Source organism: Helianthus annuus, chromosome 8 (genome assembly GCF_002127325.2).
Source record: "Helianthus annuus cultivar XRQ/B chromosome 8, HanXRQr2.0-SUNRISE, whole genome shotgun sequence".
NCBI classification, from domain to species: domain Eukaryota; kingdom Viridiplantae; phylum Streptophyta; class Magnoliopsida; order Asterales; family Asteraceae; genus Helianthus; species Helianthus annuus.
The window spans coordinates 26,476,365-26,503,656 of NC_035440.2; the positions used below are offsets into that span (position 1 = coordinate 26,476,365).

General features: G+C 35.4%; 1 protein-coding gene and 2 long non-coding RNA genes across 5 annotated transcripts; 1 reads left to right on the forward strand and 2 right to left on the reverse strand.

Moving 5' to 3' along the window:
* Window positions 1-359: 359 nt before the first annotated feature.
* Window positions 360-2,562, reverse strand: LOC110872466. The gene is made up of 2 exons (XR_002554451.2): window positions 2,451-2,562; window positions 360-610 (listed from the first exon to the last, which is right to left on the reverse strand). It is a non-coding gene; the product is annotated as an uncharacterized LOC110872466 (long non-coding RNA).
* Window positions 2,563-6,161: 3,599 nt separating this feature from the next.
* Window positions 6,162-8,824, forward strand: LOC110872467 (auxin response factor 18). The gene is made up of 5 exons (XM_022121267.2): window positions 6,162-6,247; window positions 6,350-6,422; window positions 6,578-7,672; window positions 7,763-8,481; window positions 8,568-8,824. Exons 3-5 carry the CDS (start codon window positions 6,593-6,595, stop codon window positions 8,635-8,637), a joined length of 1,869 nt encoding a protein of 622 aa, XP_021976959.1. The 5' UTR covers window positions 6,162-6,247; window positions 6,350-6,422; window positions 6,578-6,592; the 3' UTR covers window positions 8,638-8,824.
* A 12,075-nt stretch (window positions 8,825-20,899) lies between these two features.
* On the reverse strand, window positions 20,900-25,537 carry LOC110870974. 3 transcript variants are annotated; one of them, XR_004864874.1, is made up of 12 exons: window positions 25,407-25,537; window positions 25,153-25,296; window positions 24,961-25,080; window positions 24,619-24,827; window positions 24,334-24,535; window positions 23,463-23,547; window positions 23,147-23,325; window positions 22,974-23,059; window positions 22,702-22,771; window positions 22,504-22,618; window positions 21,922-22,399; window positions 20,900-21,056 (listed from the first exon to the last, which is right to left on the reverse strand). It is a non-coding gene; the product is annotated as an uncharacterized LOC110870974 (long non-coding RNA). The 3 variants fall into 3 exon arrangements; XR_004864873.1 differs by having other exon boundaries at window positions 24,334-24,827; XR_002553397.2 differs by having other exon boundaries at window positions 20,901-21,056; window positions 22,504-22,545; window positions 24,334-24,827.
* Window positions 25,538-27,292: the final 1,755 nt, after the last annotated feature.

Consider the following 27,292-nt stretch of genomic DNA (forward strand, 5'->3'; position numbering starts at 1 on the left):
TTTATTATATTTTCGAACAAGTTGATGAGACGACAAATTTTAATTTTAATTTAACTTAAACATGACTTGCTTAATTAAGCGGATAAACAAATTAGTTTGAACACAAACACGTAAGCAAGTAAACAAATTAGTTCAAACACAAACCGGTTAAAAACTTATGATCAAAATATATTTTTAGTTCATGTTGTGTGCAGGGGGTGAATTTGATACACAACATCAGTACTTTGCTATACAAAATATATTGTGACAGGAACTATTTTTTAATATACGTTTCTTTGGCGGGTGTGTTACACACAAACTAAACATTTTCAAGTGAGATAAAGTCTAATTAAAGCGGATATTGAGATCTGCAAGTGTGCAACAAGCTAATTATTTAAAGTTTCAAAAAGACCACTGAACTTTCAACATAATTATGAACACCCCTTAAGGTACACTTCTATGCATCTATAAATTCAACAATATCTACCAACCATTCCCATCAACAATGTCAAGGTGGCTCCTTCCCTTCATATACTTTGGGATTAAAGTGGGAGCAAATAAGTACACTAGCTGGGACCCACTATAGAATCCTTTCAACACCAGTTATCAATGTGGAAGGCTTCAACTCTTTCTGTTGGAGGTCGGATAACTCTAATTAAGTCTGATTTAGATAGCCTACCAACATACTACCTTTATTTATTTAGGGCACATAAAAATGTTGTTCACAAACTAGAGCAACTCAGATAGAAGGGTGGATCGAGTGACAAACCTAAAATGGCGTGGGTAAAATGGTTGGATATTTTGGCCTAACCAATACGGGAGGCTTGGGGTTAGGCTCTTTGTTGGATTTCAACCGAAACCTAATAGCTAAATGGGGATGAGGTTCAAAATTAAGCATAACAGGTTGTGGAGGAAAGTGGTCCAAGATCTGCATTGGCAGTGCATGATTTTGGTGGAGCATAAACACTATAAAAAGTGATCTTCGTTCTCAAAATATTATTTTAGGCAACCTTATATAAGGTAACCTGTGAAACAGAGATTCTGTTCGGTTTTGAATTGATATGTGGGTAGATAACAAGAATTTAAAAACATTCTTTCCTTCTCTTTTTTAGGCTGGAAAAGATGAAGCAGTGTTACGTTAATATTAGGCTGGTAGAAAATGGTGATGTAATTCAATGCCAATAGGATTAGAGTAGGTTAACCTTCACACAACAGGAACTTAAATGAGGATAGGTTTTCGATCAAATCACTAAGAACTATCATGGTCACTTTGATTTCGCCTCTTGACAGATGCACAACCCCATGGAATTGCTGGATTCCAAAAAAGGCCAACATCTTTGGCTGGAGGTTCACTCTGAACCACCTTCCGACAAGATCGGCTCTTTCTAGAAGAGGATTGGAATAAACTTTACAGTATGATACTTACACATGTTTGATTTATATATATATGATACTTAGGTATTGTTCCAATTGTACTTTATTGTACTTGTTGCTGTAAGCCGACAGACATAATAACATAATATGATACTTACACATGTTGTTTGATTCCAAAAAAGGCCAACAACTTTGGCTGGAGGTTCACTCTGAACCGCCTTCCGACAAGATCGGCTCTTTCTAGAAGAGGATTGGAGTAACCTCTACACTATGCCCACCATGCGGAGAAGTTGAGGAAACATTAGAGCACATCATGAGGAGTGTTAGTCTGGCAAAAGGTTTCCTTTTGGTGTCCTATACAACATAATATGATACTTACACATAATGTGATACTTACACATGTTGTTTGACTCCAAAAAAGGCCAACATCTTTGGCTGGAGGTTCACTCTGAACCGCCTTCCGACAAGATCGACTCTTTCTAGAAGAGGATTGGAGTAAACTCTACACTATGCCTACCATGCGGGGAAGTTGAGGAAACATTAGAGCATATCATGAGCAGTGTTAGTCTGGCAAAAGGTTTCCTTTTGGTGTCATATACCACACATTTTTGCTTTCTTTGTTTAGGATCTTTTCAACATACATAAGGTCATGGACGGGTTAACAATAAAAAACAAAATGATTCTATCAGTAATACTTATAACATATTGGTTAATTTGGAGAGAACGAAATGAAGTCATATTTAACTCAAAAAGACTAGAGATCTGAAATATCTTAGTAGAGCTTTACACAATTAGGTTTCTTTGGGTGAAAAATAGGTCCAAGCTATCCCCTGATTGGGAGCAATGATGTCACTTTGATTTGTGTAACTAATATGGTAAATCAGTAGGTGGTTGTATTACTATTGGGGATGTTTATTTGGTTGTTATATTTTTTGCTCTAGCTTGATAGAGCATTTTAATATAAGTTGCCTTTAAAAAAAAAATATTAACCAACAAAGTAACTCTGTAAACATCGAATGGTTACTTAACAACTTGCACCACACTCCCAACAAACAACTATAACTTATAACACATTTGAGTGGAGTTGAACTACCAACCTCTCAAGATGGAACTCTTCCCATTTTTTGATGCAAAGATCAAGTATTAGAAGCAAGAATGTTGAGCGAAAATGGAACATAATAATACAATGATGAGAAGGTAAGATCATGAATTTTGTGTAGAAAGAAACCTTGACTTAAAAGGCAATAAAGGCATGAAATGCCGTGAATGATGGATCATAGAGAATGAATGGTCCTAGTAGAAAATAAATTGTGCATGACATAGGTTGGTTTTTTTTTTTTCTTTTTTTTTTTTTTTGAAAGGCAAACTTCATTCAACCAACAAACAAGACGGACGTCTCCAAGCTAGAGATGACCCGCCAAAACAAAAGTTACGTCACAGGAAAAGAAAATTTACACCAATCCTTCCAAGCTACGTTACCCTTCCTACTTCTACTCCTATACCAAAGAAAACCCAAAGATTTTACATCCGAAACAATTTGAACCCCCCACATTAGAACCTGAGAAAGCCTTCTCATTCCTAGCTTTCCAAATTCGCCAACAAGCTAAGATAAGAACACCATATAGCGCCTCTTTCAAAATATCCGAACCACCCAAATAATTAACTAATTGAAGGATGTCATTAGTTGAGAACACAAAGAAAGGAGAGATCTTACACCAAGTTGATATGCCCATCCAAACTCCACATGACACGCGACAAGCCGAAAATAAATGGTCCGAGGTCTCTTCCGCGTCACCACAAAGAGGACATAAACCATCTCCCACACAAATATTCCTCTTTCGAAGCGAACTCTGAGTTGGGACCCTATCCATGTTAGCCCTCCACATGAAGATATTACATTTATTATGTAACCATTTACACCAAGAAAAACCAATACTATCGTCCGTCAATTCATTGCTTCTTAACCATTTCCTTTTCTCCTTAACCTAGAAGTCGACATTGTCCCATTGGTTCCAAATCCAACTGTCTTCTTTTCGTTGTAAACAAACGGCCGCAAGCTTCCTGTGAACCTCAATGAGGTTATTAACTTCAACAGTTGAGGAAGGATATGTCTTCCATACCCAAGCAATGATAGGACCATTACTTCCCATAAGAACCATATCCGCCACCGAGCACCATTTATTAACCTTAAGATGAAACAAATCCGGGTACATTGTCTTTAACGTCTTTAACGTCTTTAACGATTCACTTGTTAGCCACGGGTCAATCCAAAACTTCACCTTATTACCATTACCCACAACCCCACGAATCATATTCACAAAACTAATACATCGAACCTTCAACCGAGAGCCAAAGGTTACCAATTTACTCCATGTACCAGAGAAGCGTTTATTACACGGAAACGCTTCCCATCTTCTAGTCGATCCATGCACCGCGTCAATAACCTTCCTCCAAAGCGCATCATGCTCTAACCAATATCTCCATAACCATTTTAATGCTAACGCATTGTTGGTCTCCTCTAGTCTACTAAGACCCAAACCCCCATCTCTTTTAGATTTTGTAACCTTTTCCCAAGCAACCTAATGTACTTTATTTCGTTTATCATTCCCACCCCATGAAAATCGCTTGACAATCGCTTCAAGCTTATTAATAACGGCTAACGGAGCTTTATACAATGAAAAGTAATATGTCAGGAGACTCTCTAGAACCGCCTTAATAAGAATCACCCTTTCACCCATAGATAAAACATTAGACTTCCACCTCGACAATCTTTTCTTGAACACATTAACCACCAATTCCCAATTGCCAATTCGACTCATATTATCACTGACTAATATACCCAAATACTTGAATGGAATTGCGCCCGAAGTACATCCCAACCCACACGCCTTTTAACCCACATCTTCCATGTTTTTGCCTACCCCAAATAAGCTCGATTTCTGTATATTAATCCTGAGACCATACCATATGTGGAAGATGCGCAAAATCCTCTTCAGAGCCGAAAATTAAATTTGGACCATTCACCCATCACCATCGCATCGTCTGCATATAACAGATGGGAAATGGTCGGGCCCCCGTTAGGAAGACGAACCCCATCAAAAACACCACTATCGCATGCCTTGCGAATCATGCAAGACAACGCCTCCATCACAATAATAAAAAGAAAAGGTGAGATCGGGTCCCCTTGACGAATACCCTTCTAACAATTAAACTCAAACGTAGGGGAGCCATTAACCAGAATAGAAGAATGGGCCGACGATAATATTCCTCTAATCCACCTACACCACATATCAGGAAACTTCATTTGGCGCATCACCGATAACAAGAATTCCCAATGAACATTATCATAAGTCTTCTCGAAATCAATTTTGAAAAGAAATAATTCTTTTCCCGTCCTATTCGCCCAAGATAAAATTTCATTAATGATTAAGGGACCGTCAAGTATATACCTTCCTGAAAGAAATGCCGATTGCGTTTCAGAAGTAATTTTCCACATAACCGTCTTGAGTCTATTAGGTGCATGATGACATAGGTGTTGACTCCTAAGAGGTTTAGAGATAATGTAACGGATATTGTATTTATCTATTATTATTAGCGTATTTTTGCCATACATCCCTAGTGACAAGGCTATGAAATATCTTTAGATTTCGTAATCCCAAACCTTATGGGATTTACCTATATAATTTAACGGGTCTTAATTAAAACATGATACCTTTTGTACGGCTTTCAATTCCAACTCTTATAAGCAAAAAGGACCTTTTAATATGGAACTTATAGCTTTCATATCAAAATCTCTATCTATCTATATAATTTAACTCAAAGAATACACATTTTTTCTCCAAACTTTGTATATTTATTAAAACACTCTCATATCTTCTCTATCTCCATTTAATTTTATTGGTTTTTTCTATTTATTTTCGTTCCGCTTGCGGTATGCGCATATTATGTATATTTGTGTGGACACTCGGGAGGCAAAAGTGAAAGTACACTAATTTTACCGTTATTTTACTAATTTTGTGAAAATAATGTTAAAAGAGGGGGATGCTTAATCATGCATCATGTGGTGGCCTTGATAGCCAAAATACAAGGGAGTACATACGCTAATTGGTCTTTTTCTTAATTGCTGAATGTTATGTGCCTTATGTTCAAGGCTTGATACAAAACTATCATCGAGTCAGGGGTCTCACTGGAAGCAGCCTATTTGTCCCTACGGAGTAGAGGTAAGACTGTCTACATCTTACCCTCCTCAGACCTTACATTAGCTTTGCTACTGGTGGAATTTACTGAGTAGGATGATGATGATGATGATGGTGGTTTTTTCTATTTTATCCCCTCACAAAGTTATAACTAAAGATGAATCGTAATCATCAACTCTCTAAATGTTTTTATGCTTAATTTATAAGGACTCCAATGTAGGATATAAAATACACAAAACTATATATTTTTCTCTATAATTTATAGAATACGTGGTTTTTAAGGTTTCAACATGAATGCTCTATTCATTCGTTCATTACACAAAGAATGTTATACAACTTAATCCAGATTTACTACACTAAACAAATAGCATATCCCTTATTCACTTTTTTGGCCAGTACCAAACAAGCTATACATCCTATATCCATATATTCTAATGTTGTGCGTGCCTTTTTAGATACATGACCAAAATGTTAAAGGACTAATAGTGTAATAGTACCCAATATGGAGTCCATTTATTGCCAAACCAAAGAGTTGTAAGGGTGTTGTTGAAACTTACTACTATATTCCAGATTACATAGCGATATACCAGTGGAATCAACAACAAACCCTGCAAAAATCTCTCTACATATTGCGTACACTTATATCTGTACGTATATGTCTGTTGTATGCCACCGTCTGGTCGGCAACGAACCTTCAGGTAACTGACCGTTTCTCTCTCTCTCTCACTTCTATATATTTATTTCACTCTCAATTCAACTTTTGCAGGAAGCAAAACTAACTCACAGTTTCTTATTTTCAGGGTTTTATTTATCCAAAAAACACTTCAATCTTTAATGTAACTTCAGTTTTAACTGATTTTTTATCGTACTTAGGTATTGTTTACTTTCTTGTACTTGTTGCAGCAGATAATATGATATGATATCACATAATATATGTACTTGTATATCTTGTTTGATAGACATATATCTTAGAATGATATTATATGATATAATATGATTGATACTTACATATATTGTTTGATTTACAGATCTTCGCGGATGCAATGATAACGGTGATGAATCATGTGAAGAAACCAACAAACGAAACGGAAAAATGTTTGGATCCGCAGTTATGGCACGCGTGTGCGGGTGGTATGGTACAAATGCCACCATTGAACTCTACGGTTTTGTATTTTCCACAGGGGCATGCTGAGCACTCGGGTATCCACAAAATGGATACCCGAGTTGATCTGAGCATGTCTAGCCGGATCCCGGCTTACATCATGTGTCAGGTATCCGCCATAAAGTTTATGGCGGATATTGACACAGATGAAGTGTATGCAAGAATTGCACTTGCTCCGGTTAAAAACCCTAGCATCTCTTTTGACTTTGATGATGATGAAGATGAAGTAAGGTTTGACCGGAATGAAAACAAAGAGAGACCCTCGTCTTTTGCTAAGACGTTGACTCAATCCGATGCTAATAACGGCGGCGGGTTTTCGGTACCGCGATACTGTGCGGAGACGATATTTCCGCGGTTGGATTACACCGCGGAGCCGCCTGTGCAGATTATTATGGTGAAGGATGTTCACGGACAGATGTGGAAGTTCCGTCACATTTACCGCGGGACTCCGCGGCGGCATCTGTTAACCACCGGCTGGAGCAACTTCGTTAACCATAAGAAGTTGGTAGCCGGTGATTCTGTCGTGTTTTTACGCGCCGATAATGGGGATCTCTGTGTCGGGATCAGGCGAGCCAAGAGAGGAATCGGTGGAGGGTTTCATGAACTCCCCACCGCTTCCTCGTTATACGGGGGTGGGATTGGGCTCGCCAGATTCCGACCAGAACATGAAAATGGGGATAATAAAACGAGTACGGAAGCGGTGGTTGAAGCTGCAAATCTTGCGGCTAGTGGACAGCCGTTTGAAGTAGTGTACTACCCTCGCGCAAGCACGCCAGAGTTTTGTGTTAAAGCTTCTATAGTGAAAGCTGCAATGAGGATCCAATGGTGTCCAGGAATGAGATTTAAAATGGCTTTTGAAACTGAAGATTCATCTAGAATTAGTTGGTTTATGGGCACTATTTCTAAAGTTCAAGTAGATGATCAAATTCATTGGCCTAATTCTCCATGGAGGCTTCTTGAGGTATGGTTTGATTATTGTAAATTGTAAATTGTAAATTATTGGTTAATTTTCAAGTTGTTGATTATGAAATTTTGTTGTGGATAAATGAAGGTAGCTTGGGATGAACCCGAATTGCTACAAAATGTGAAAAGGGTCAACCCGTGGTTAGTCGAACTGGTCCCAAGTATGCCCGCGATTCATCTTGCGCCATTTTCGCCTCCAAGAAAGAAGCTTCGCTTCCCTCAACCACCCGATTTCCCGCTGCTTACGGTCCCACCGAGCATCCAGGGAGCCAGGCATAGTTCGCAATTTGGGTTGGACCATAATTTCAGGTTCAACCCAATGCACCCGTTCCCACACGGGTTCACGGGTGGTCATAGCCCATTGAGCCGGTTCCCGTTTCAAGAACGTGATGAAAATGTGTCATGTTTGTTGACAATCGGAAACCAAAACCAAAACCCTAACCCGAGTTTGAAGAAGAAAAAAGACGAGACAAACGTGAAGGAAAAGGAAAAGCCAATATTTGTGTTGTTTGGTCAACCGATTCTGACTGAACAACAATTAACCAAACGTATTTCTTGTAACACGAATGATTCTTCCGATGGATCATCGGAAGAAGATGATCCATGGGTTGAGACGGGGCACTGTAAGGTATTTATGGAGTCTGATGACGTGGGTCGAACCTTTGACCTAACGGCATTGGGATCGTATGAAGAATTGTACATAGCGCTTGCTAGCATGTTTGGTTTAGAGAAATTGGACACCTCGACCAACTTGATTTACCGAAACGCGGATGGAATTGTAAAACACACTGGAGATGAACCCTTTAGGTATTTGTTTTACAACATTCTAATGAAGTTAACATTTTCTTTTATTATTTTATGCTAAAGTTGTTTTCTTTTTGTTATTGTTATAGTGAGTTCATGAAGGAAGCACGAAAGTTGACGATTCTAAGGGACTCGGTTAGCCGCAAAGCAGGATGTTAGCAAATAATGGATTTCTTTTAGTTAACGTTGTATAGTCGAGTAGTTGTGTGTTTTTTTTAATTATGTCAAGACATTTTAGGTTTTAAGAATTAGTTTGGTTATGTTTTGTTTCTTTTTTGACCATGGTTAATTATTGGTCTATTCAACTCTAGTTTGCCACTTGTTGCTCTATTTCATGTGTCATGATATTTTTACAAACAAATTGCATATATCTAAAAATATGTTGGATCAAAGAGACCTTTTTTTTACATTTTCCTTAATCTTATTGGGATTAAATACAAAGGCTTCTAATTGTAAGAAGAGTGGGGTGGGTGTTTAGGTTTTCGGTGGTGGTGTAGTGGGTTTAGGTTTTAGATTATTGGACAATTGTCACTCTATAAATCCTTCTTACACTTTTTACAATTAGGAGTCTTTGTAGAATAACTTAACCCCATAAGATATATAAACTTATCATGAATTTTGTTAACAAAGGTAAACTATATAAAGAAATATACATAATCATATGTTTGCCTTATGCGTACAAATTTTCAAATCCACACACACATAAATAAACAAGTATGATTATATATAATCATAATAATTAATATTGTCCGTTTGTCTCTTGTCAAAGCTTAACAACCTAAGATTTTTCAAACACAAACAAGTTTTACTCTAGGGCTAATCATCTCATTTAGATTTAAAAGGATTAAAAATACATTTATGGTATCTTATGTTTGTGACCGATTTAAGATTTGTTTATAAAATGTTAGTTGGTGTGTAGGCATTATAGCCTAGTAGAGATAGATATGATTGGATGATTCCGCTGGTGACATTATGATAATCCAATGGTCCATTAGTGATCAAATTCGTCATTAAAAAAAATAAATATGAAGACTAAAAATATGAAAATTAATAATGAATATAAAAATAGAGAAAACATTCATAAGTTGTGTAATATATTAAATTATTAAACATGTTGCAAGACATGTAATATTGCTTTCATGAGAGTATTAATTTCATATATTATAAAATTAAAGTCCTACAACAACATTAATCCCAAGGTGTAGTGGGATTAGGAACAGACAGCTTGCTCACGTGCGGCTGGTTTGGTTTACGTTTGTTTTGATGCTTCGACAGTTCGACCTTATCAATTGTTTTCTTTTTTATTTTTATAATTACTAATTTGCATAAAAAATACTTTTTCTTCATATAGCTCTATTATATTATATTATTTTCAAATCTAATACAAATTTAGCCTAGATGTTAATTACCATCAACCTAACTTATATGTAGTTAAGTTTATTAATAGAATTTAAATTATTTGTTAAAAGTAATATATAATAAATTAAATTTTGTTTTTTCTAAAGAAGCCATGTTTAAGTGCGTAACAAGAGTTGCGCCGTTTCGATGGTTGGGATGACTTCTCTATTCCAGGCACACACCAATTAATGCCATATTATTATGGAATTTGTCCCCCACACTATTTATTAAAACTTATTACTATCATTGCTAAAAAAATATTTTTATATTAGATAAACTGATTTTGTTATGACATAAAAAAATATTTATATATTAGATAAACTAATTTTGTTATGACATGGTTTGCTGTTTAACTGCTAACTTACCCTCTATTTTTGGTTTAGTGTTTAACTGCTAACTTACCCTCTATTTTACAGCCACCAATATCGTTCTCTTCATGTTTAGTTTTAGATGATGGGTTTGATTTCCACAAGGGGTTTTTCTCAGATTTATTGGGTTTCCTTTTAAATTGGTGTATAGGCATTATTGGCTAGTGGGGATGAATATGATCGGGTGGTTCTATTGGTGGCACGATGATACTCCAGTGGTCCGTCAGTGATCCAAATTTACCGTTAAAAAAAAAAAGATGATAAAAATCTTTTTTGAATTAGTTCTCTTAGGTTTGTTTTTGAACTCTATGAGCTTAAGTTCACCAAATTATATATTTATATCTACCATGGGTGAAGGTCCTTTAACAAAAAAACAAAACCTTTAGACACCCGGTTTGAAAGAGAGATTTTAGGTTCAAGTCTTACAGACAATAGGGGTTAAAAAAATTTCGTTCAAAAAAAATATTTATTGTCTATTAAATTATTTTTGTCATGATTATATAGTAATAAAAAGGAAAATTGCTATTTAATAAACCAACCTTTAACCAGTTGGTAAATAATAATCCTACCTACAGAATTGGTATAGAATAATCCTACGTTTTAACTTGTTGGCTCTTAACGAACTTCTCTGGTTAAAAGTTAACAGAGTTATTGTTTTTGATGATGTGGCTAATTTTTTTGATGATGTGGCTAATAGGTGATGACTAAGCATAGCTAATGTGGAATTAAGAGTACCTCCCCTATATAAAATGTGACTTTAACTTTATAACCCTAAAGTCTCATTATTGAACGGTTCATTTCACCTTCAAGCGATCCTCACCTTCTCTCAGGTAATACTCTCTCCATTTCTCCATTAACGAGTTCATCATTTTCGTTTTTGAAGGTAGATCATCTCGTTCTATCGTTTTTAGGGTTTAATGGCAGCTCGTGACCGTATGTATGTACAGCTATCGCATGGAGGTATGTTCAAAAAAAAAAAAAAAGGGAAAAAAATTAAGTTATGTAGGAGGGTTAATTGACTATTTTGAAGTTGAGATTGATAAAATTTCATACTTTGAGTTAACCGGTTTTGTAATGGATTTCAAATCATATGAAAAAGATGATTTTCAACTGCAATACTTGCCTGTTGGAAAGAAATTGGATAATGGGTTAGTTGTGCTGAAGAACGACAAAGATGTAATGGAAATGTTAAATGGTTTGGGTGGTGACTTCAGCCGTTTGCTTTACATTTATGCTGATGGTGGTTCTATTAAGGCAAATGAAAAGCCCAAAGAAATAGCCCAGATCCAGATGAGCCCACTAACAAACCCTAGCCCAGATGAGCCCACTACAACTTCCAGACCTACAGGTAAGTTAACCAGATCCTTAGCTAGAAGGGTTGCAGTTGTCACACCTACACCACCTGTAACACCAACAGTAGTGGAAGATGATGTTAGTTCAGAAGCTGATACAGATGATGATGAGTACAAAGAGGATGTTGGTGTAGGAGTTGATGATGGTTTTGAAGATGATGTTGGTGTAGGAGTTGATGATGGTTTAGAAGATGATGTTGGTGTAGGAGTTGATGATGGTTTTGAAGATGATGCTGGTTTAGATGATGATTTTGGTTCTGAAGCAGATACAGATGATGATGAGTACAAAGAATCTGTTGCAACTATTCGAAAAGTAACACAAGAAGATGAGGAATAGAAGAATGAATTACTAAACAAGTTATTGTATGCACCTGAAGCTGTTGCCTTGCAAGATCTAACAGAACAAGGAACTGTTGACCAAGCAAGTGACCACGGTAGTTATGAAGATTCTGAAGGTGAAGTAAACTCCCCAGGTGAAAGTGAAGATGATGATATCCTTGGTAAGAAACACAAGGTAAATGTGCCAGTTGCAACCGAATGTACAGACTGGACTAAGTGGGAGTGGGTGCCTGGGACTAGATTTGCTAGTAGAGAGGCTTTCAAGGCTGCAATTAAGTTGTATGCAGTAGCAAATGGTAGAGATCTGAAAATATCTATCAGTGATAAGAAAAGGCATGGTAGGATAGGTGTGAGTTGCAGCAAAAATTGTCCATTTAAGGTGTATGGTACATCTTATGATAGGAAGGGTTGTTATTTGGTTAGAACTGTTTCCAGCACTCATACTTGTCAGAGAAACATGGCCAAGAATAGACAACTAACATCAGAATTTGTAGCAGACCAGTTTTTGGAAGTGTTTAAAGCTAAACCTCATATGCCAGCTAAGGAGATTCAAGATGCAGTTAAGGAGAAGTACAAGGTAATAGTAAATAATTGGTTTGCTTATAACACAAAGAGGAGTGCACACAGGAAGTTGCATGGGTCAATGAAAGAGCACTACTGTAAGATGGGTTCTTATCTAAGCACTGATATAAAGTCAGATGTGGTGGTAAGCAACATGGCAGAAACATTCAATGGGTTTATCATTAAGTCAAGGTCAAAGCATATCATAAACATGTTAGAAGATATTAGACTTGCAATAATGACAAGGTTGGCTAGGAAGAAAATGCAGATGTTGGCTAAGACTGTGACTGTTTGTCCTAGGATTCAGCGGAACCTTGATAAGGAGAAGGATAAGGCTTGGAGGTGTGAAGTGTTCCCATCCAGTGCCACACTGTTTCAGGTGAAGGGATTTGATGATGTGTCTGTGGATATAGAGAACAAGAGTTGTTCATGTAGGAAGTGGGATTTGACTGGGTTGCCATGTTACCATATGTGTGCTGTTGCTGGTTTCTTGGGTAGGGAGGCTGAGAAATTTGTTCATGAAAGCTATAAAAAGGAGATGTACCTCAAAGCATATGACTACACAATACCTCCCTTACCATCAGAGAAATACTGGCTGTAGTTGACCTTCCATTGGACCCCCCACCTATTAAAATAGGCCCAGGAAGACCAAAGAAGAACAGGAAAAAGGATCCACATGAAAATCCAAAGAAACCAGGGAAGCTGACCAGGCATGGTATGACAATGACTTGCAGTGGTTGTGGGAGCAAGGAACATAACAAAAGGAGATGTCCAGAAAAGGGTAAGGTAGTTAGTGAACCAAAAAGGGCAAGGGGAAGGGGTAGGCCTAGGAAAGATGCTGCTGGTCAGGTCAGTACTCCTGTTGATGTTGCTGGAACAAAAAGAGGCAGGGGAAGGCCAAGGAAAGATGCGGCTGGTCAGGTCAGTACTCAGCAATCTACTCTGTCCACTCAGCAGCCTAGTCAAGGAGTTGTTCACCTTGCATGATGTTTTGGATGTTTAATGGAATGGTATTTTGGATGTTTTGGTGGAATGCCTCCTTTAATTTCAGTTTGTAATGTCTTAAACAAATGGATGTTTGTAATGTTTTGGATGTTTTGGATGTTTTAGATGTTTTAGATGTTTAATGGAATGGTATTTTGGATGTTTAATGTACATTTGGTCAATATGGTCATATAGCATGCATTTGTTCATATAGCATTCAACTGGTAATTAACCTGTACATTTGGTCCTATAGCATTCAAGTGGTAAATTAACATGTACATTTGGTCATATACCATCAACATTCAATACATTTCAAAAGACACTTCATAACCATTACCATTCAAAAGACATTACATAACCATTACATTTCAAAAGACATTACATAACCATTACATATTCAGTTCCCTAATTATGATACACTTCAATGACCAAAGATGCATTTAAAACAAACAAACAACAGAACTAATACTATCACATAAGGGCTAGCAGGGCATTTTGACACTTTCAACTTGTGCTTCAGTTTTTTGTTTTCTTCTTCCAACATCAACTTCTCCATTTCCAAATTCGAAAGCTTCATCTCCAATGCTTCATTCTTTTGGATTATGTGCCTGTTTGTTTGACTGATGTTCACTCCACATGATAGTGTTTCATCCACCTGTTCTTTCCATATGAAAAATTTACTATCCTCTCTCTATGAGGATTAATAATGTTGTCAGTTACTAGAATTGAAAAATTGAAGAAAGAATTACTAAACTTACAGGCCAAAGTGGACATCCATAAAACTCATGTCCTGCTCTTGAACTACGATGCCCTGCAACCCTCCTGACAGCCAGCCGATAATGATGGCAGTACACATTGCCTTCCAAATCAACACTAAAAATCCTAGCTTTATGCGATTGAGATGTGTTTGAAGAAGATGAAGAAGGCATCTTGTTTCAATCGGGTGTTCTAGGGTTTATGCGATCGAAGAAGAAGAAGAAGGTGATTTATAAGGGTTGGGGTTAAAATGGTAATTTCAAGACTAGGTAGTGTTTTAAACACATAAGCTATGCTTAGTCATCACCCATTAGCCACATAATCAAAAAAAATTAGCCACGTCATCAAAAACATAACCTCTGTTAACTTTTAACCAGAGAAGTTCGTTCAGAGCCAACAAGTTAAAACGTAGGATTATTCTATACAAATTCTGTAGGTAGGATTATTATTTACCAACTGGTTAAAGGTTGGTTTATTAAATACCAATTTTCCTAATAAAAACTTATATTTATATAAAACTAGGGTTGTTTATACCCGTGTGTAGTAAAACTCGGTATATGAAGCAACTGATATTTATTAAACAAGCTTCAATTTAGGCTTAAGTCATGCCCTATATAAATTCAACTCAAAATTTCCAGATTCTAGAAGTTTTCTGAGCCATCTAGTCACTTCAAGAGCTGCCCGGACGACTCCGAAACAACCCATATTGTTCCAGTAACTTGGGGGCATAACAAAGGCCAAGTTCTAGTCAAGAATTGCCTAGAAACTGCCAAAAAAATGTTGGTCAGATTTGCCATAAAATATGCTTTATAACACTATAGGAATTCAGCAAAATATCATGAAATTTACATAGAAATATCTAGATATTATGTGTTAGATCTTTTGTAAAGAGTGTTCTAAACTAAGAACACTCTAAATAGGATATCAACTGGTATAAATAGGGACGTTGAGGTCTCATTTGAGACGTCCCGAAGCACTTGTAAACATACTATTCTCGTGTAAGCTTTCTTTGTTAATACAAAGCATTTTACTTGTATACTTGTGTTCAAGTATTATAAGCAACCCACTTGCAATCCAACTTTCCTCTCAAAGACTTTCACAACTAAAAAGTTGGCAAGGCTTACTTAGACAGTGATCTAAGGCCGCACGTGTGTTGAAGAACTAACTTCATGATATCAAGCTCATTTTTACTCAGTTTGATTCGAGCTTTTAACAAACCTTCTCTAGTAAGCTATGGATGTCTCAAATTGTTTACATTCCTAAAGATGAGACATTACTACAACATAAAAAGGAGTAAAACAAAATAAAGAAATTTTTTTTTCTTGAAAATCTAAATCACCATACCTACTCTTTACATGATTTGAACTCACAATCATTTGGTTGGAGAATACATTACCAGACTATTCTTTGGGGGACCCTTACAAATAGGGATGTAAACGAACCTAACGAACACGAATGAGGCATTGTTTATGTTCATTCATTAAGGAATATTAAGGAATGAACCTGTTTATGAGCTGTACACGGACACTTACCAAATGACAGATGTTGGCAGATGTGTATAGTATAAACAGGGTTTCAAAACTTTTTTAAAAAACTAAAACCAATAAAATTAAATATAACATATAAAAACTTTTAAGTAAACATATACAATTGAAAATAAATGAACACATCATCGAACGTTCATGAACGTAAATGAACTAACACATCCTTTGTTCATGTTCGTTCGTTTAGCTTAATGAACAGAATTGCTTGTTTATGTTCTTCATTTAACAAACAAGCGAACGAACATAAACGAACTTTCCGCCGAATTATTCATGAACTATTCGCTGAACGTTCAGTTCGTTCACAACCCTACTTAGACCACCTATAGTAGGACTCTAATTGGGCTTTGTTTTCCTCCATAACGCCCCTTCATGCTCCTCCTTCCGCCCCTTGGGCGTTTTTTCATCAAAATGACTTGGGCGTGGGCTTGAAAACGCCTGAAGGGGAAAATTTTGAGCAATGATGACGTTGGAAGAAAGAATGGCCAATGGAACAGTTTTGATGGTTTTTTTAATTCAATTTCAATATCTAATCATTGCAAGGGCATTATACAATTATACCATTTTTTAACTTCAAGTCTCTTTGCTGACTAGAAGCCACATGTTGAATAATGCCCAAAGAAAACAGGAGCTTGAAGTTCAATCCCAACTACACATGGTCTTACAAAAGTGAGGGAAGAGTTAAAAATTTGTCGTTAAGGCTATAGAGGGTATGGTGATGGTCCTCCAAGGGAGGATGATCCGTCACATAGGCGCCACGTCATAGTCCTCCCAATGATGGTCCATCCCACAAAACTAGAGGGTATGGAGGATGGTCCTAGATGATCCTACCCCACCACTTTTATGTTTTTTATATTTTTAATCTTCTACTTTTTTTAACATTTAACAAATAAACTAACAAAATATTTTCATTAATATTAAAAAAAACAATGACCTAAATAAAAAAAAACATAGACTTAAATAATTTCTAAATTCAAAAATAAAGAACTTTAGGGACCAAACTAGAATTTGATCTAAATCAGAGGGACCATATGTGTAATTTACAAAGAATTTGATCTAAAATGAAGGGGGGCCCACCACTCAAAAAGAACCTGTCTTCATCAGTCATCACCTTCATTTTTCAGTTCGAAACCAGAATTTCCGGCAACTCCGATTCAACCCACAACTCAATCCGATTCCTTATTTTATTTTATTTTTTTTTATTTTTAACAGTCAAAAAACGAAGGGGGGGGGGGCCACCAGCTTGGACCGTCTTGACCGTCCGCAACTCGACGTCCTCGACAGTGACGAGTGGGGGCGGGATGATTCGACGCCGGCGACGATTCATGACGGGCCGGACGACGGTTCCATACCGTGCAGCCTAATAAAAAGTAATCGATAACAATGTAAATAATATAAAAAGCAAAAACCACGTATCAAGGAATGGTTTAACAATGATTACTGAAATTTATGCACTTAACAAACGTAATATTTTTAAAAGTAATAAAATTAAAAAGAAATTGAGTAATGTTCAAATATTTATCTCGAGATCCTAGACATGAGATTCGGTCAAAAAGTCAACCATAAAAGTTCTATACCCATAATTTTCTCACATCTTGTTTTTTTTTTTTTTTTATGACTCCAATAATGATTGTAATTAATAATGTTAAGTGATGTTAGCTCTAACTTCTTGTTTTTTGTTTTTTTATGACTCCAATAATGATTTTAATTAATAATGTTAAGTGGTGTTAACTCTAGAAATCTGGATTTGAAGACATAAAGTCAAGTTGAATTTATGTAAAAGTCAACGTAACACAACACACATACTATGTTTTCTTACAAATTGAGATGAGATGATTAAAAAAACAGGTGAAGGGATATGGTGTCAGATCTTGCACCGGGTTTAAGTGAAAGTAATCATCACCCGGTTTACTCACCCAATCGACAAAGAACATGCCTCAGTTCGTGCGGGCGCGCTGACCCGGTTTGCTTTCCCACTCGGATAAAGATGAGATTCTCATCTTGTGTATGAAAATGACTGTTTTAGGCAAACAGAATGCGGTGGTTGCTACTAAAGATGGTAGGTGTTACTATCATCTGAATCCACATCTTCTACAACTGTCGTGTTACTACATTTTGCACATTGCCATGTACAATCCTGCGTGGGCGCGGCGAAGGAAGTGTAGAGTAATGTATACTCGTGTTCTGTACATGTACAACTTATCCAACACATGCTGTGGTCTTGCGCAAACTTGCAGAGCGCACCCGTAAGGACGGCATCTTATTATAATGCAAGTGGAACTGTCACTTTGACTTCTATGACCAACCAGTGAGCGGTATACCTTGACACTGACAACAACGGTGTCACACCCCGATATTTACCACAATCCCGGTGGGCCCTGGTGGGGAGTATCGTGACGTAAGATTGATATCGTCATAGTCAAATAATCACAAATAGCACAACGGAAGTCTTGGAGTAAAATTACTATTACAAACCAAATGTTCGAAGTTCGAAATAATAATACAAAACGGCTTGTAAAGTAAAGATCCACAGGCGGATCATAAAATGTACAAAAATGAGTTCAACAGACTAATAGGCTTATGCAAAGGAGTTGCAAATTCCTCTTCTAGCAATACCGAGCAGCTTCCAGCCTATTTACGTATTTGTACCTGTAGCTTAGTCTTTTGAAAGTACGTCAGTTTTTCACTGGTATATACAATCAACCGACCCATTTTGAAAACATTTCAAAATTGATTTAAGTGCACAAGGCACATGAAAATCTTTTAATAACTTGAGACAATTCAAAATGATCTTGTATATAGTTTTACATATCTGTCAATACATATGGGGCCCAGTACTAAACACCGAGACATGATTAACCGACACACCACTTAAACCCGCAAAGGGGTATCCCCTGATCAACGGGTAAGAAAACATTTTTAATAAGCGTTGGCATCTGACGAGTGTATGCCTACACCCCGTGCACAGTCGTGGCCATTAGTAACTTAAATGAGACATGGATATCCAAGACACGGTCGCGTTAATCCCGAATGTTTAAGTTATCAGATAAAATATATTAAAACGGGTTATGAAGATTTTGTAGCCACAATCCGGCATATGATCCCATACCCGACCAAGCGGTAATAATTTACCGTATCCGAAGCCCGTATAGGGAAAATAGGTTAAGAGTATTTACCTGAGCTAATATTTGATAAAAATGCATTCAATTAAGTAAGCGCAAGTAACAATTTACTGAAAGGCTCTAGTCTGGAATGATGGTAAACAGTGGCGGAGACAGAAACTTTTTCTTATGGTGTCATTTTTTATAGATACCTCGGTTTATAGTAACCCAGAGTCGAACTTTTTGGATCGGTTCGAATCTAGTCGAGTCGAATCACATAATAAAAGCAAATATCACAGTAAAAGTACAATGTCAATGAATAAAAACACATAATAAAATTACAAAGTCATTTGAAATATATAAAAAATTTCATTTAATAGTTGCTTTGTACGCATTTTCATGTTTTGAAAATGATTTATAATGTTTTCAACTAGTATTCGAGCATGGGCGGTTCGTAGGAGGTTGATGGTGAAGATTGGAGCCCACGCTTCGCGGCGAGGTCGTAGAAGTTGATGGCGAGGATGTATATATTTTATGACGGTAAAATTAAGCAATCAACACAGTTAAGTAAAAAAATTTAGAGTTAAAAGTTCCATTTAACTATAATAAGGTAAATAAAAAAATGATAGTATTTGTTATCTTGTATATTTTATACTAGGTTATAACCCCGTGTATTACACGGTAAAAAAAAATCAAATAGCTAATAACGAAGATTTAACAGTTATAAAATGATATTTTTAAGACGCTTTTCTAATATCCAAACAAAATTTTGTGTCATGTATGATCAAAAATTGTGATGTTTGTCAAGTTTATAAATATGGAAGCATTTGAACCATCGATTAGAAGACAAACTGTATCATCGACGTTCTCACGAATTTTAACAGTCATGTTAACATACTTTAATAGTCCAAGTTTTATTTAAATAATAGGGGTCTTAATTTATTTGTTCTAAAAAATGTTGAAATGTTCAGATTAGGCATATAGCAATTAGCCAATTAGATAAACTTATATCAAAAAAATAGTATTTAAATTTAAATTAATTAGATAAGTATAAATTGTCGTTAATTTTTAAATTATATAACTTTAAAATTTAAATTTATTAGTATGATACATATATTTATTATTCTTTTTGCATTTTAAACATATGTTAAATTTAACAATTTAAATTAAATAATAATTATCTACAATTAATGAATTAAGATATAATTTATAACCTAGTAATTAATATAAATAAATAATAAGATATTTCATGAAACTTTATCCGTAATTTCTTAAATGTTTGAAACATATTAAATTTAATAATTTAAATTAAATAATAATTATATACAATTAATGATGGTCGAGAATGATGACAAATGTCCCTCCATTGATTTCTTTTATTATATAGTACTAGCAGTAAGACCCGTGTGCAAACACGGGTCGTTTCTTAGAAAATCATGCATAAGTTAAGCTTGGTGGTAATTGTATATAAGCTTGAGTTTTTAACATTACTTATGAACAGATTGTAGCCGACTTTAAACCATCTAATTCAATAAGCTTGAGTTTTTAACATCGAGTAAAGCATTATATTGAAATCAACAATCAGGTATTCAGGTGTGAATAATGAGTAAAGCATTACAAAAGGTTTTAAACAGGTAATCGCATCGAATTCAATTGTAGTAGAGCTAGAGGCCCATGTCGTTGTGAATCTGCATCTCTATGAAACAGGGTACCAATGTGCTCTCCTCTTAGAACCTTGTAGGGGCAACAGCTTGGACTCTTGTATCAGTGGAAGTAGAGTTTAAAGCAATAAAAATATCATATAAAGCAAATGTAACACATGGATCACCAACATGAAGATGGGCACGAGTAGACGTGCCTAAAAATTCCTCCTAAAACCGTCTCAAATGCCATAAAGACTGCAATTGAAGAAAATACTTATGAATATTATCTTTGAGATGGATAAAAACATTTGGTAAAACATGGGTTTTATAAAGAATTACCTGTATAATAACATTTAAAAACAGTTGTATTCGCTGACTTCATTCTTCAAGCCTGTGCCATAAACATCACTTCCCTTTACATTGTCTAATTCAATTTTGATAGATGTAATACAAGAGTCTTCCGCTTCTATAAGCATGTCATCATGCATCATCAATCCAGATATTGAAGAATATTGCTTGTGCGAATGAAAAGCATCTGCAATGTTTAATACAAATAAGAAGAAATATCATTTTCCGAAAGCTATAAAAAAAGAACATGATGCCCGAAGTCCAAGAAGAATTTGTCAAGTTGACTAAACTATGAGCTTCACCAAAGTAATTACAATATTTTCTTAAACACCATCATTATGCAGAAACTCGAATTCTTTTGGATATTCATATCTTTAATTCGATAACCATACATAAACCTCTATTTGTTGTGAAACATGTATTTGGCAAAGGCATACTCGATTATTTGAAACCTCTGTTTGTTGTGAACAGATGCTAGAAAATAAAACAAATGTTTGAAACCAATGTTGGGTTAAAACAGTGTTTTGTGGATAAAACTGTGGTTGAAACCACTATTGGGTCAAAACGGTGGTTTGAAACCACTGTTGGGTCAAAACGTTGGTTTGAAACCACTGTTTGGTCAAAACGGTGGTTTGAAACCACTGTTGGGTCAAAACGGTGGTTTGAAACCACTGTTGGGTTAAAATAGTGGTTAAAACAGTGGTTTGAAGCCACTGTTGGTGAAATCTTGTCATAAAACCAAACATTCAACTTGACATTTCATCAACGCTTGAAGGCAGTATAATCCACAAGATGCCATGTGTCCCAAAACAAACTTATTTTGCGATTTTTGAATAAGGTTCCAAGCAGTTGGAGTTGAGAGTGAGAGAAGAAAGGTTCGAACCTCGGTAACATTGCCTTTAAAAAAAATAAACCAAAAATTGAATTCAATTTTGCTATTTTTGAACAATTTCAATTTAGATATCCAAATTTAAACACTAATTTTCATAAGATTTATCTACGAATAATAAAAACTAATTTACATAATTAAGATATCGGTTAATCGTTTATACCTCCCCGAATCCTCCGTCTTTCTTTACACCTCCCTCATCCTTTTTGGGTTTAGGAGATATAATTTCTACGGTTTTCTTGGTCCCGAACTCAACTCGCTCCTTGATATGAGCGGGATATACTTTCCTCATTTTCGTAAGCTTGTTGCTCCCATAATTGGCTTTTACAGTTCCCACACCCATACATACAAATAGATATGTTACTTGGACCAGGTATGTATGTATACATAAAAAAATGATGACATGCTCGCAAATCAAATTTTATTACATACTCAGCAATTTGGCCTCTAAAGATACTCTTTCTCCTAGAGAAGTGACCTATATGATACAAGTTTTGTAGATGAACATAGTTATGCGTATAATGAAAATTGTTAAAGACCCAACTTATACAGCAATGTGAATAACGTTGAGTGTATACATGTTTCTCCATCTCCCAGGCCCGGGCCTCTGCTTCTTCACGTTTTTCTTCTACACGGTGAAGCTGAAATAGAAATATAACTAATTTGTCACACAGTTACCTATATATATATATATATATATATATATATGATATAACTAATAAATAAATCAGATAGATGGACTCACCTTATCTATAACAATGTCATGCTCTTCTTGTAGCATATCAAGCTGCAATTAAGTGTCACTTTAAATCAGCTAACATTTGTTGAATTCGTGTGAACGTAAGCTTAACACTTACATCCTGATCAATATGACAATATGTCCATTAATTATCATAACAATCAATCACAAATTCATTTTATAATTTTGAAAAGACATTCATACTTCATCGCGAAGTGCAGATGCCTAAAGTTGATCTCCCATATCTTTGTCGCGTCCACTGTCCGGTGTAAACCTACAAAATTACAATCAATAAATAAATAAATACTCCCTTAATTATTTTAGCAAGTATAAAACCAAATATCTCTTCGTCTCACTTTCATTTGCGTATATGTTATGGAACTGCACTGCTTTCTGGCTTGCAGTTCATAAATCATAATAATTTATATAAGAACCGTATGTGGCATTCATTAATCAAACATGAAAGTATTTGTTACCTCCGTTCTCTATGTTGATGGCCACCAGTCAAAATTTGAAAGATAGAAGAACTTTTTCAGAGGCAAACTTGTGTTTGGTTCTGCAACTACAAAAGAAAAATTAATAAATAAAAGAAATTGGTTAGTTTATATGTGTGTGTATATAACAACTTCAGTTTGTTGTTAAATGATACCTCCAAGGAGACTTTGGATAGAGATTAGAATACTTCTCACATCATAAGTCGTTGACCATTTGTCCTACAATGGATGCCATTGAGATCACAGATATAATAAGAGGTAACTTTAAAGTTCATTTTCAAAACATTTCTCCTCTCGCCAAATTGCATCTCACAGTTGTTGCTTCAGTTGTTTCCTGAACACAAATTCAATTTTCAAAATTCAAACTCACTCAAAACATTTATTCAAAATTCAAATAAAACTCAAAACATTTATTCAAAAACACCAGTAGTGGCTACAGAAATGAGAAACCCTTGTTATGCAAAACCTCACCTTAAGGTATCAGTCAAAAACTCACTCCCTTGTAGGATATAATGCATAAAACTAATCACCCTTGGAATAGCCAAAAGCTCACTTCCTGCAAGATTTTTTAATATATTATTGAAGTTAAAAATAAAAATAAATGGATATTAGCATGTAATATATTTATACATTTACCCAGTTATACTTAATTCTTGGCATTATCTTTAGTTGTATTTTCAACAAAAATCAACACTTGCTAATCCAACTTTAAAAACTACCAAAAAAAGGAATACATACTTCGTTTTTTTAGAAAAATAGCAACACGCTTTCATTTTACTTACCAATGAAACGCCACACAACTTACCTACATGAACAACCCCAAAACCAGGTCACGTTGAGAAGCCTGTTAAAGGTTTCAATAACTTATTGAAGTTAACTCTTCTTACTTCCAGTAGATACTATACTACTTATCTTAAATGGTTCGATTACCTATGTGATAGTCAACATAATGACTGGAACTATCTTTTACTAAGAGTAAAATACTGATCATTACATATATGATAGATCTAATATATTTTTTTTAATTGTACGTATTGAATATTTTAGTGTGGTTTTAATGAAATTTGGCAAGAGAGATGACTATAGCGTGGATTCAAGTCAAACAAAGGAACCACAAGGCTGGTTCAGGCCCACTGAGGCTGGTGCAGAGCCTTTTTAGCACCTGGGTGTCTTTGAGGCGATTTGGTTGTGCCTCGCCTCGCCCTTAGAGCCTAGGCTTACGTCTAGGCTCTAGGGCGCTTGTGACTACTATATATTTAACCACATTAAATGATCTAGTTTTATGACTGTCTTTCTTAAATAATAAAAGATAAGTTTTCTGATATTAAAAGATAAGAGTTACCTCCCTCCTTCCGCTTTGTGTGCCAACTTAACTTGATAGATTTTGCTTGGCCTCTTTAACATGACAATAGACAACTGCTTTCGGAATTGTGCTCCGGAGTGATGCCTGACCACCGTCATCTCATCCCCTCACAACTCGCGTATGTAGTTGCAGGTGATCTTTTCGTTGTTAAGAACGAACATTGAAGTTTTGGGTGGGTCAACTGAAAACAAAATCATTTTATTTAGACCCAATAAAACAGAAAATAAACGTGACTGAATGACCCAATGCTGCAACACATCTGACCCGTTTAAACCGTTTGACCCATTCATTCGTGTATGAAGCTCTAGCTTTATAACCTGTCAAGATTATCCCTTCAATTTAGCAAAACCATTCTAAGCACATAATCAAGTCGCCAACAACATATATCAGTCTAAAATCGAGTATAGGGAAGTAAAATTATCTGATTCGTTAAGCAATAGATGGGTTCGTGGTCTCAAACTCTCAATGAGTACCTACATAGACAATAATATATGATGCAAAGAAACCATCAGCTATTTGAGCTCCCTCTTTATTCAAAATTACACATTTTCATTAATTTTAAATTACAACAAACAATGCACCATTTGTAGAGAATCTGAAGAGTACCTAAAGAAGAAGTAGCAGAAGCAGAAGCGTGGTGTGGTAGTATCTAAAAGTTGAGGGAGTAGTACGAATAGCAATTCAGCTTCCTCCTCCTTCAGATCCTTTAACAGCCGAATATCACAACTGTTTCCCAAAACCACATCAATAAAAACCCTAAACGCATCAAAATCAGAATAAAGCAAAGCACAAACAAACCTGTATAATCAGATTGTTATACCACCAGTGCCATCGTGCATCACACTCACCATCTGAAGACCAGAATTCATGGAATTAAAAGGGGGTGTAGTTCAAAGCCAACAGTTCAGAATTCCAGATCTGAACATCCTGAATTGTTTGATGCTGTTGAAAGTCTTGATTATGAGCGATTTTGAATTTGAGAGAGAGAGAGAGAAAGAAAACAACGCTTTGAGTAAGAAAAAAAAAACGAAATCAAAAGGATAATTACATACCTTTTTATTCTATTGTCACAGATCTTCTTCTCCAAAGGACATGGTTAAGAGAATTACATATATACCTTTTCATAGTGGTATCGTGGTTTGGTGGGTTTCAGACCAGAGAGAAGAAATGAAGAGGAAATGAGAGATAAAATTATGTGTAAATGAAAGGAAGGGGTTTTATATGCATATGATTTAAATTTTGAATCTGGAGCCAGAATTTTGAATCTCGCCAAAGGTTTGAATTTTGAATATGGAGCCAAAATTTTGAATGGGCGGTTTGATGCAGAGGTTTGAATTTATAACCGATGTTTGGAGGTTTAGAGGGGCAGTGGTTTGAAAAGGTGAATGTGGGAGGGGCAGTGGTTTGATGGCAGTGGTTTGAAAAGATGAATGTGGGCCATCTTTGAATTTTAAAGTCTTTTAATATTAGGCATTATGATGTAATAATGACATAAGAAAAGCCTTGTTGGACAGCCTCTCCAGCTGACACATCAGCTTTTCTTATGTCACTGAAGTTTCTCCTTTTATAGAAAAGATAGATAGATTTATATTGAATGGTTAAAAAACAACATGATGAAATAACTGGGTCTAGAGTTAAAAGTTAGCTTTAATTATAATGAGTAAAACAAAAAAGAACTAAACTTATAAAAAGGATAAAAGAACAAATATTTGTTAAACAAGGAAAAAATAAGTTTATTAACTTTATTAAACTTTAAGGACCGTACTCTATTAAAGTTTGGAGGTCGAAACATAAATCGCTTATAAAAAAATATAATTATTATTAAACTTACCTATGGTAAATCTATTGAAGTTCAAGAGTATATGTAAATCGTTTATCAAAAATTTATTATAGTTTAGAGGTTGTGTGATAACTTTATTAATGTTCAGGGTTAGAAACGTAAATTAATTATAAAAAAAGACAATAATATTATAGCCTTATAATTATGAAATTAACTATTAAATGACCAAACATAGATTTATTACTATTCACGTTTTGAATTGTTATAGTGTAGAATGGCAACTTGCAAAAAAAAACAAAACAAACCCCCCCCCCCCTTTTTCATTATAACAAACATCATTCGGATGATCATCAAACATCTGGTTCCGGTTAGGTTAAACAATTGAAACAAAACCAATTAGACATGAGCCTATAATACTTACTAAACAATTTAAACAAAACTAATTAGACATGGACCTCTAATGATTAAAGTATACTAATTAAATTCAAGTAACCGCGCTTAATTTTTGAACTATAAATTTGTTAATTATCTAATACTTTTAGAAGAAAACAAAACAATGGTGTTGTTTGTAAAAAGACAATGGTGTCGCTCGTAAAAAAACAATGGTATCGTTTGAATTTTTCCTATTATACGTTGTATTTGCTACACAAAATTCAATGGTGTCGGGCGACACCGTTGTTCAAAGTGTGGCTCCGCCACTTGGAATAAAACCAATTAGAATGCTAACGTGTCTTATTTAAGTCGTAGACTTAGACCGACTAGCTTAAAGTATTAAAAATGATACGATACGCTCGATTAAGCGATGACCGGAATAGAATGTAGTTTAAACCCAACAAGTACTAAGACTTGTATAATATGGGTAAACTATTAACATTCTGGAAATTGAGATAAAAATGATAAGGTTAAACCCGTTTTGGTAAACTTATGTAAACTAGTTACATAAGCTTAACCGTACGCGTATAAGCGATAACGGGTAATCGGATGAGTCATGAACAAGTTCTATATGCCAATATACTTTAAACAAGTTATAATATTAGTAGGATATCAACTTGTATGCCCTTTAAGGTTTTAAAATCAAATTATGCCTCATAAGGTCGTTTTGGTCATATAGCGACGTATAAAAGAATCTTGCATATAAACTGATTTTATGACCAAAAA